At 40.0% G+C, this 12,386-nt stretch overlaps 1 protein-coding gene across 1 annotated transcript; it reads left to right on the top strand.

Moving 5' to 3' along the window:
- The first annotated feature begins 1,504 nt into the window (after window positions 1-1,504).
- LOC141594727 (uncharacterized) lies at window positions 1,505-2,188 on the top strand. Its single transcript, XM_074414722.1, has one exon. The coding sequence runs from the start codon at window positions 1,505-1,507 to the stop codon at window positions 2,186-2,188; it is 684 nt and encodes a 227-aa protein (XP_074270823.1).
- Window positions 2,189-12,386: the final 10,198 nt, after the last annotated feature.

The following is a 12,386-nucleotide window of genomic DNA, read 5'->3' as shown; positions in this document are numbered from 1 at the left end:
AATCACTAATCGTTAACTTAGTTAATCTCGTTTCGTCAAACATGTAAGTCTGAGGGTGTAAATCCTATCTTTTATTATTATATTTTATTTTTTCATTGTAAGATTTATGTCGAAAGCATGTTTAAAACCGATTTATAAAACCTTTTATTCAAACCCTTTTTACGGATCAACGGGAGACAGTTGTCGAGAAGGAACGCAGCAACTTCTGCGCCTCTTCGAAAGGCCGCAGCATCTGCTGCGCCTCTTCTTGAGGCTGCAGCAGTTCCTGCTTTCCTTATTCTTCCTTCGTCCTCTGTCAATTCGTCTATTTTTATTTCGTCTTTTCTTGTTTATTTCTTATTTTGTTCGCATGATAATTTTAATACATAGTTCATTAATAATTTACCACTTTTAATTCCCGACTTAAATCTGAAGTAATTAATATTTGCGGGTTTTCGTCATTAAATCAAATCCGTGTTTTAGAGATTCGATTCATCCATATCATGTCTCTGGAATTCGACCTTTGGTATATTTTCATCTGTTTATCGTCATCATCATCAATAGTTTAACATTAATTAAACCTAATTAGTTTGTTTTAATAAATTTAATTCATAATTAATCTTATAATTAGTCTTTAATTTGTTCTAATTAATTCAAGTCCGTCCTTTATTGTTTTTATGACCCATTCATATGTAAATAATCCATTAAACCACTTCTATCCGAGTCAAATATCAATAATCGATCATTAAATCACCAACGAACATTAACGATATGCAGTTCCGGCTTCACAACCATAACTCACCTCAGGAACAGACGCAGTGACCACTGCGCCTCTTCCAAGTGACGCTGCTCTGTTGCACTTGTTCCGGGTTGAGTTCTGTCTCTGAACTTCCGTTGTTGCTTTGACCTAATTTATTAGTCTACGTATTAATCAACTATTATTCGTATTATCACCGTTAATTTGTTCGTTAATTTATTTTCCCTTTTCTTTTCTCAAATTATCCGTTTTAAATTTATTTTCGACGTAAATCAATCGAACCAATGTAATTATTGTAATTTTAATTATTGTACCTTTATTGTATTGTATTATTATCGTTTGTTTGTATGTTTTCACATGTAATCAACCCTAAATTCCTACTTCGACCCAATTGTATGCTAAATTACATGTTCACCGACTTAGTTAATTCTCACGTGCTAGGATTAATTTATTGGATGTTGCATTGCATGCATATAATCGACAACATATCAAGTATAGATGATTTTCCCTAATCATTAGTAGAGGGCGCTATCGAGGCGGGCGGGATTAGGTGTTCGACCAAAAGAGCTTCCTAATACGTACCCTCACCCCTTACTCCAGATCTCTGTGAACATCCGTGTTCATTGGCATCCACGAGAGTCATTCTAGACATAGAATGCTAAGGGTAACGAATTCTTGGTGTCTATGTCATTACTTTGTGTCTTGACATGACGCGAAGTATTCGAACGGTTTCCAATTTTCCACAATAAATTGGTGGCGACTCCACAAATGCAAATGCTTGTTCCCAAGCGACCCCGTAGACCCGCGTCCATAGATGATCGTCTACTTGAAAGTGGCAAAGGAGCTGAAACAGAAATTCAAAGATTGCAAGCTCAAGCAGATCCCCAGAGATCAGAATGTGGAGGTAGATGCCCTAGCAACTCTGGGGCAACCATCAAGCCAACTGAACTGTCCAGCATCCCCATCGCGCACATACTGAAACCTTCTATCCAAAAATTAGAAGAGGTGGACAGAGGAGAACTGGAGGACCATCAAGATGAGGTGGCAGTTCAGACAACTACAGATGGCAAGGCAGCTGCCCACCCAGATGACCAGCTAGGTGCCCCACCAGATGATCAGCTAGCTAACCAGATAGATGACTGGGACTGGCGGACACCTTACCTAGATTGGATGCGACACAACAAGCTGCTAGATGACAAGAAGGAAATAAGAGGTTTCAAAATGAAAGCCTCCAGATTCATACTAATTGATGATATACTTTTCAGAAAATCATTGGCAGGACCCTACTTACGTTGCCTGGATAAGCAAGAAGCACAGACTGTGTTGCATGCCATCCAAAATGGCGAATGTGGAAACCATGCAAGGGGCAGGAGTCTGTCAAAAAAAGCCCTCAGACAAGGATACTTCTGGCCTACAATGAGGGCAGACAGCAGAATATGCCTGCAAGTGTGATGCCTGCCAGCGCTCAGCGCCAATCATCCATCAACCGGCAGAGCCCCTACACCCCATCATTTCTCCTTGACCGTTCCTGATATGGGGAATGGATATAGTGGGTTCTCTGCCTAGAGCCACAGGAAACATAATATGGATGTTAGCAATGACAGATTATTTCTCCAAGTGGATAGAAGCAGAAGCTTTCACAGAAGTAAAAGACAAACAGGTCATCTCTTTTATTAAACGTAACATCATCTGGAGGTTTGGTATCCCATCAGAAATCATATGTGACAATGGATCACAATTCATCTCAAACGATGCCGAGGGATACTGTGCCAGATGGAACATCGCCCTAAAGAAATCAGCACCCGGGACTCCAAAGTCTAGCGGGCAAGCTGAATCTAGCAACCAAATAATCATGGATAACTTGAGAAGAAGGTTATAAGAGCTAGGAGGAAAGTGGGCAGATGAATTGCCACTAGTGTTATTGTCAGACAGAACGACACCAAAGATAGCGACAGGCCAAACACCCTTCAACCTGGTGTTTGGTGCGGAAGCAGTAGTTCCATATAGGTTCTAATTCCAACCCACAGGTATGGATGTATTACAAGGGAACTGAACAGTGCAGAGATGATCAGGAGCCTGGACACGATAGACGAGCCGCGAACAAGTGCAAAAGTACGTCTGGCAGCCTACAAGCAGTCAGTCGTCAGAAGTTACAACAAAAACGTAAAAGTTGGGCTCCTGGAGGTAGTAGACCTGGTTCTCCGTGAAGTGTTCCAAAACACAAATAATCGAAAGGCAGGCAAATTCGCCTGTAAATGGGAAGGACCATACGAGGTAGAAGGCGTTGTTGGCCATGGTGCGTACAGACTAATGACCATGGACGGTCAAATCATACACAAGCCATGGAACATACTTCACCTGAAGAGGTATCCCTTTTAATAAGTAGAGTTTAGGGTACAGAGTAGTGTGTTCAGAAAAGCCAAAAAAAAAAATACGGTAGTAGGCATACTACCAATTTTGTGTCGTTTTGTTGTGTGGTATGTAAGCTTCCTGGGACCACAATTGTTCTGGCACACCATGAGACAGCATCAGGTACTTCACATCGCTCTGATAAGGTTTTCTATTTTCAGGCTTCTTTAAATACATCACTCTAAACTCTAATATATATGGTACATTAAAAGTGTAGCTAACAGGACTGTCAACTGCAAATGCGGGGTGGCAAGGCACGCGACACTCCAACATGCCCAACCTACTTTCTCCATTAGGAGCACCCTCACCAGGCGGCCTGTGAAACATACGAAAGGGAGCCTGGCTGACAGCTGAAAGCTTATCCAGCTACCCTGGATACCACCCACTCGATGTAGCTCGCAATCAACGCAATTAATCAGGGCCCCAGCATGCATGCACACACATATGGAACGCAGGGATCTCTGAGCTACCAGAATCTTGCAACGTCCCATCGATCCTAGAATGATGATAAACTTGCCTAAGGTACGCCCCTATTGGCCTTAAACATGATGAACACACCTTGCATCCTGAACAAGGTTAAGTAGTCAAAATACGGCATATGCCTAAATCAGTCATCAGACTGACACGACAGCTAGCTGAGTCTAAATCAACCTCTTCAGGCTGACACGACTGGTCTAAATTGGCCATTAGGTTGACATGGCCACCTCACCTAAAATGCGGCATACGCCTAAATCAGTCATCAGACTAACACGGCAGCTAGCTGAGTCTAAATCAGCCTCCTCAGGCTGACACGACTAGCCTAAATTAGCCAGCAGGTTGACACAACAACTTCTTAAGCTAAGTAAATCAGTAAGAAGCAAAACACGCAAGATGTAACGAAAATAAAACTTGCCAATCTAAGGCAAGGGGCATTTCAAAAAATTGGCCAAAAGACGGCCCCAAGTTCGATCGCCAACACGGCGAGCAAACACAAACAGAAAAATATTTAAAAATTTTTACAAGTCTGGCCACACAGGGTCAGACTACCATCCAAGAGTTTAAAAAAGAAACTTTTAACTTTAGGTCACATTTAATGACCTCCACTTCTGGCACCTCCTTTGCCTCCTCCTGCTGACACCCCATTTCAAGTACAGGACCAGCTTGCACGCCCTCGACAACAGCGGCCTCCTCAACCCCCTCAGAAACAGCAGCCTCTTGAAACGAGCCAGCATCCCCAACAGCTACCTGCTCCGCTAGTGCGGGAGAATTCACCTCGCCAACTTCAGGCATCAGGACACTCAAATCAGGCTGAATCGGGTACAGGATCTCCAGCTGCTTTTCTTCCTCCTCAATGGCTTGCAGGGTTGGAGGCTCATCAAGTGCAGCACGCATCCCACTGATTTATCCCCGCCAGGTAGCATATGCAACAATATTGGTGGCCAGGGAGATCAGCTCGCTGATCTTCTCATCAGAGAGCTTGAGAGAGTCAGAGAAGGTAGTGCAGACTTCCTGGGTACGCGCTAGCTGGTCAACTCCCACCTTTAGCTTCTTCTTGGTGCCAGCAAGCTTATATTTCAGCTCCACCACCTGTCCCCTCAAATCAGAACGCTACTGCTCCACATCAGCGACAGTCCTAGTCAGTTTCTGGTTCTTAGCATGGGTAGCACGACTAGTGGTCTGCACCACATTGATCATCTTCCTGCTGTAGAGAGCTGACTGGAAGGTCTGAAAGCAGAAAAGGAAGAATTAGCAGAGTTGATATGAGTAACTCAGAACAGGAAAAAGAGGGAGAATATTCACCATGAAGGCATTATGCACATCATTTTCAGCCATCTCCTCTGAGGAGAATTTTGAAAAAGCCTCCACCAGTGAGGGGAAGAGGAGCTGGTCGATCTCAGGCCAATATGACACCTTGTCTATATTTCCAATGCCCTCGGGGAAGTGGGCAATGATGCCACCACTAGCAGCAGCAGGACTAGCAGGTGGATTAGGAGGATGACGGGACAATGGGCTGACTTCTAAGGGTTCCGGGCGAATGGTACTGGAGTGGGTAGGAGGAGACTGGAAAGAGGCAGCAAGGGCACTCCTCTTGGATGCAGAAGCTACGTCAGGGCTCGCAGCAGATCTCTTTCTTTTAGCACTCTAGAGGATGACCTCCAAATGGTCAACTTTTGAACCTGCAAGCAGCCAAGATTTCAGGTACTAGAAATAGCAAGATTACGTGAAAGCAGAGATAGCACGAATGACAGTACAAAGTGGCTCACCAGAAGACATGCTGTGGGCTGACTACTGTGGATTGGAAGAAGAGGCAGGTGAGAAGCCGGGCAGTAGATCAGGAAACTTTCTCTGAGACTGAGAGATGCAGAATAGCTTGTTGCGGGCAGATGCTGGGTCACCCAGACAAGTCAGATGACACGGGCCTATATGAAAGCAAAAAGTAAGCCAATAAGCATTAAGAGGAATAAATCAGGCATCAGGAGGGCCACTTACTCGAAGTAATAACCCAGTCCTCAAAGATGTAGTCAGCAAGCGGCTGGATAGAAGCCTTCCTCACATATAAGAAGTCCTCAAACCACTTCTCGTCCCTGGATTTTGACACGTGCCTGAAGAGGGTCTCTCCAGAACCCCGGAAAGAGAATTGGCCTCTTCCTAGAGACCTGATTTCGTACATGTGGCCCAGATTGCCCAAGGAGATGGAGCTGCCGGAATTTTGGCTAGTAGACAGGGAGTAGAGGAGAACCCTCCAAATGTTGTTAGAAATTTGTGCCATAGCAAAGTTGTTGGTGCAAAGGAAGTCTTGCATGAGTTTTGGGAAGGGGAAGCGAAGACCGTACCTAAACGGATAAAGATAGAAGCAGACCCATCCTCGCCGGACGGCATTCGCCTTTTGACCCGGCTCCGAGATAGCGATATCAACCTCGTCACCAAGACCAAGCAGTCCCTTAATCGGAGGGATGTCGGCAGTAGTCAGGGAAGAGTTACAGTCATGAGGGTGGACGAAGAGGTTGCGAGAAGGGAAGACGGGATCTAGGGTTTGGTCGGCTAGGGCAGAGGTGGAGGTGGTGTGTCGGGTTTTGCCCATGGTCAGAGAAAAGGGAAAAAGAAAGGATCAAAGAAAGATGGCAAGAAAGAGTAGCTGGGAAAGAACGGCGGTGAGAGTGGCGGAATCCGGCGAAGGGTTGGAAGGAAGAAGAAGGGTTTTTGAGTAGGTGAGAGGGTTTAATTTTTTGAAGTTAATAAAGTAGGGAGGGGAGTTGAGATTTTAAAGGAGGAGAGAGAGAAGGGAGCGCGAGAAATGAGGAGAAGAGGGAAGGGTAATGATGAGTGTTTGGGAAGTTGTGTGGAAGACGGCGTATGATTTTCAAGTGTACATAATTCCTTATTCGACGCCTCGAGACGTATCTCACAAGGAATTAGGGGCAAACTGTTTGGGCTAAAATCCGCATCCTAGCCAAATGGGAAGCAAGCCCACTTGATTCCGTCTCAAGGGCTAGGCCGTGGAAGTAGATCAGTCGAAAGGAGCCCAAGAGCAAGTGGAAGCCGCTTAAGGAGTTGGGCCAAGAAGCGTGCAATGATAGCAAGGCCCGCTGGTAAGGGTAATCTGTGTATTGGAAAGTCATCAGGGAGATCTCAGGGAGAATTCACGGAGATTAGGGAGAATGGAGGAGGAAGCCTCGTTTATGGAAAGAGTTGTGATAGGAGTAATATTCCTTACCATAAACAAGGTAGGACATATCTAGGGTTCTTACCCTATAAATAGCCAAGGAAGCAAGCAAGAAGGGCATTCAAGAACTACCATATAAACGCAATACATTGTGCTAGCTCGATTTACATTCCGTCCCCATTGTATTCATACTCAAATTAACAAGCTAGTGCAATCCTTGGAAGGGTACCGTCCCTTCCCGCGGTCGTTTCCCACATTGGGTTTTCCGCGTCACAAAATTTTACGTGTTAACCTTTATTTACATACTTTATTTTCGTACTTTGCATCAAACACAAATAACATTCGAACATAAAACGAGTAAGACCGCATTGACCTCGCATAATCTAAATTCGGTAAAAATTACCAAAACAATATGCAGTTATTGTTTTAATTAGGAAAAATTATGAATTACCACCTAATATGTTCCATTTTTTTACAAATTACCACCTAATATATTTAACTTTATAAATAACCACCAAACTTTCGTGTTTATCCACACCATTTTCATTTATTCTACATTCTTGTGACGGTTTTATAAAATTATCAACTCGTTTTCATTTTAACGACTTCCGATCATTTTTTATGACCAAACTACCCTTATTAACCCTATTTAATTTACACACACTCCCTCTCATTCCTACAAATCAAACAATACCCCAATCCCCAAAAAACCCATAAATCGTTTTCTAAAGCTCTTCTCATGTCGTCATTTTCTGGGCAATTTCATTTTACTATTTTATTGTAATCATTTTCGCCAAAGGAATAAATTCAGGCTAATCTTGAACTTCACAACTGTAGGCCAAAGAAATACGGTTACGGAAGAAGTACTGTGGAAGTATTAATGTATACAATTAGTCCTCGAGTCATTAGGTAATGGCCAATACCCATAAAGATGCCAACATCGATTAGGTTATCATGAGATCCATCACCAAACAACTCCTCCTCCTCCACTAAGTCACCCTCAACTTCAGTCTCCTCTATATCCAAATGGCTAAATTGACTATCTTCACTCCAGTAAACCTCATCATCCACCTCCTCAGCATAAAAACTTTGCTCCTCTCCATCAACTCTCACTTGATCATAACCAGTTTGTTGTCTTTCATTAGGACTCTCTTGAGCATAACCAGTTTGTTCCCCATCACCCCTCCTGATCAAATAGTGTTGACAATTTCGTCCTTACTTGTAACTTATCCACTCTTCTCACAGTCACATGTGATACAATAGGTGCATTAGGGCTTTTTCCTGCTAATCTCGGGCTTCTCCTAACTGACATGTAATTCTCCAGCTATCATCTTGCCTAGGTATCATCTATTATATCTCAAATAATAAATTAGGGTCACAAGATTTCACTGATTTAACATAAACAACCAAACATATAAACACAAAACAAACTGCCCAAGGATAGGGGTAAGGCTCATAATTGTATCAGACCAGCTGGATAATAAATGAGCATCCAACTTCTATGTTCTGAACTCTGAAGGTAAGACGGATTAAATAGTGAAATAACCAATTACTCTTCTTTAAGACGTGTATATTCGTCTTAAGAGTAAAACGGATCAAATAGTACACCACTTGTCTAGCTATTTGACCCGTCTTAAACTTAAGACGAGTCGACCCGTCTTAACTCTTAAATATATGCTGAAATAACATGCTGTCGAAAGAGAATTGAAGTACATCCAGTGAGAATAAAGTCGAACTACTATCCAAAATCACCAAAGCATATAAAGCACAACAATGACAAATAACTGTACAACAAGAGTGACGCATGGGAAGGAGAGAGATGAAAAGACCAAAAGACCAAAGCATCCTATAAAAAACAAAGATTATCAAATGCCAGGAAAGACACATACTTTTGACTTCTTTTCGGCTTATTGTTTTCCTCTATTTGCAACTTTCTTGCTTTCTTCTTCCCACGACAAATTACTGTAAATTAATGGTGTTGAAAGAGGACAAATTGAAGGAATCCCTAAATTAATTTCTAGGGTTATTAAATGAGGGAGTAATCGTGAAATGAGATATGAGTGAATTAAGAGAATGAGTGTGCATAATAACTAATAAGGGTAGTTTGGTCATAAAAAATGATCGAAAGTCGTTAAAATGAAAACGAGTCGATAATTTTGTAAAATCGTCACAAGATTGTAGAATAAGTGAAAATGGTGTGGATAAACACGAAAGTTAGGTGGTTATTTGTAAAGTTGAATATATTAGGTGGTAATTTGTAAAAAATGGAACATATTAGGTGGTAATTCATAATTTTTCATTTTAATTATTTAAGGTTCATGAAATCATTTGTAATTTTAGGGGAAAAAAACAGTTCAATTAAATTGAAAGGTGAATTTTACATCAGTTTATAAGGGTCATATTTGAGTCTCTTCATATAGACGTATGGTATGAGAATAATTAGGTTTTTAAGACTTCATTTTATAATAAAGCGAATTTCGATGCGATAGCCATGATATTTTTGTTAATCTTGAGAGAACCAATAATTGAAGGTTCTATTTTTGGAAACTTGGTAACAGGTGCGAGAATCTTAAGCGTGTCCGTCTTCCTCCAGCCTGGATCCTCTGTCCCATTTTCGTGTCCCATCTTGTATCCCATTACCTTATTACGCTGACACCTCATCCTTAGATAATATCAACATACTTATTTTTAATATTTATTGCTTATGTGTCGAATGAAGAGATAGTGGGACACAAGATGGGTCAAAAAAATGGGACAGAGGATCCGGACTAATTACTTTGACAGTTTTCCCCAAGATAAATATCATGCACTAATTAAGACGATTAAAAGGCTCTCATCGCTAGAAGAAGTGCATTTAAAAAACGGTACCTTGGACGAATTTCAAATTGAGGGAGTCGGTCACGCTTGCCCCTCACTCAAATCGTTTCTTTTGACTCGATGTGATCATTTTCACATACCGTTTAATTTCCTATTACTGATTTTATATTTGTTTGACTTTGTGAGGGAAAAATAAGTCAAATATAAACTATTGACTGGGACGGAGGGAGTAATTTTCTATATTCTAGATGACATTGTAATTTATGAAATTATTTATTAGTTTCAATTCACGACATTGTAATTTACGGAATTATTTAGCAACCTAAAATAGCTAGGACTCTTTCACACTATATATGTTACCATAGTGGATTTTGTGTTATGATGGATCCAAGAACAAGTGTGCATGCATTAATCGTGCTGTATTATTTACGTAACAACAAGCTGATTATAGTTTTGTTGTGAAGTTTTTAGCAAGAAGTCTATAACTACTCATGTAAGGATAATGATGCAAATAATATTCCTACCATATCATTATTGTACTCCCTATTCGATTCAGATACGTATTATATATGATAAGTTACCATCAATCTATAAACATTGCGCTTTCGATTCAGATACGTATTAGATATGATAAGCTACCATCGAACTATAAAAATTGTGCTCTCGATTCCAACATATGAAAAAAAAAGTAATGTAAATATTGACTCTTCACATGATTTGAGTTTGGAGCTAATTTTATTAATGAGATGAATAAATAATGACAACAACATAAATAATACGAAGTACATAATACACATGAAAAAAAAAATCGTTTGTATGCATGGGAAAAGTTGTACCTATAAAACGGAATAAATAGTCATCTTTTCATAAAGATAGAGTTTGTTTTCGCTTAGGAGAGTCTGTTGTACTTATATATACTTATTTTCATGGGATTGTTTTTTTCAGTTATGGAGATAATAACAAGATAATATTATAAAATCATTTTTCTCATCATAATTATCTCAAACAAGTTTGATTTACATTATTCTTCATATGACATGCAACGTACTTTTAGTGTCGAAAGTATATCGTATACATATAGAAAGAGGAAAAAGATTAGTTAGCCGATGGTCGGTGGTTAAAACTCGTCGTAAGTCACCCTCAACTTCAGTCTCCTCTATATCCAAATGGCTAAATTGACTATCTTCACTCCAGTAAACCTCATCATCCACCTCCTCAGCATAAAAACTTTGCTCCTCTCCATCAACTCTCACTTGATTATAACCAGTTTGTTGTCTTTCATTAGGACTCTCTTGAGCATAACCAGTTTGTTCCCCATCACCCCTCCTGATCAAATAGTGTTGACAATTTCGTCCTTACTTGTAACTTATCCACTCTTCTCACAGTCACATGTGATACAATAGGTGCATTAGGGCTTTTTCCTGCTAATCTCGGGCTTCTCCTAACTGACATGTAATTCTCCAGCTATCATCTTGCCTAGGTATCATCTATTATATCTCAAATAATAAATTAGGGTCACAAGATTTCAGTGATTTAACATAAACAACCAAACATATAAACACAAAACAAACTGCCCAAGGATAGGGGTAAGGCTCATAATTGTATCAGACCAGCTGGATAATAAATGAGCATCCAACTTCTATGTTCTGAACTCTGAAGGTAAGACGGATTAAATAGTGAAATAACCAATTACTCTTCTTTAAGACGTGTATATTCGTCTTAAGAGTAAAACGGATCAAATAGTACACCACTTGTCTAGCTATTTGACCCGTCTTAAACTTAAGACGAGTCGACCCGTCTTAACTCTTAAATATATGCTGAAATAACATGCTGTCGAAAGAGAATTGAAGTACATCCAGTGAGAATAAAGTCGAACTACTATCCAAAATCACCAAAGCATATAAAGCACAACAATGACAAATAACTGTACAACAAGAGTGACGCATGGGAAGGAGAGAGATGAAAAGACCAAAAGACCAAAGCATCCTATAAAAAACAAAGATTATCAAATGCCAGGAAAGACACATACTTTTGACTTCTTTTCGGCTTATTGTTTTCCTCTATTTGCAACTTTCTTGCTTTCTTCTTCCCACGACAAATTACTGTAAATTAATGGTGTTGAAAGAGGACAAATTGAAGGAATCCCTAAATTAATTTCTAGGGTTATTAAATGAGGGAGTAATCGTGAAATGAGATATGAGTGAATTAAGAGAATGAGTGTGCATAATAACTAATAAGGGTAGTTTGGTCATAAAAAATGATCGAAAGTCGTTAAAATGAAAACGAGTCGATAATTTTGTAAAATCGTCACAAGATTGTAGAATAAGTGAAAATGGTGTGGATAAACACGAAAGTTAGGTGGTTATTTGTAAAGTTGAATATATTAGGTGGTAATTTGTAAAAAATGGAACATATTAGGTGGTAATTCATAATTTTTCATTTTAATTATTTAAGGTTCATGAAATCATTTGTAATTTTAGGGGAAAAAAACAGTTCAATTAAATTGAAAGGTGAATTTTACATCAGTTTATAAGGGTCATAGTTGAGTCTCTTCATATAGACGTATGGTATGAGAATAATTAGGTTTTTAAGACTTCATTTTATAATAAAGCGAATTTCGATGCGATAGCCATGATATTTTTGTTAATCTTGAGAGAACCAATAATTGAAGGTTCTATTTTTGGAAACTTGGTAACAGGTGCGAGAATCTTAAGCGTGTCCGTCTTCCTCCAGCCTGGATCCTCTGTCCCATTTTCGTGTCCCATCTTGTATCCCATTACC

The sequence above is a fragment of the Silene latifolia genome, chromosome 8 (genome assembly GCF_048544455.1).
Source record: "Silene latifolia isolate original U9 population chromosome 8, ASM4854445v1, whole genome shotgun sequence".
Taxonomy (NCBI): domain Eukaryota; kingdom Viridiplantae; phylum Streptophyta; class Magnoliopsida; order Caryophyllales; family Caryophyllaceae; genus Silene; species Silene latifolia.
This window is presented reverse-complemented; position numbering and strand designations above follow the sequence as displayed.

Excerpts from the sequence above, each read along its gene's own strand:
- LOC141594727 (XM_074414722.1), top strand. The coding sequence starts at position 1,505 with ATGCAAATGCTTGTTCCCAAGCGACCCCGTAGACCCGCGTCCATAGAT.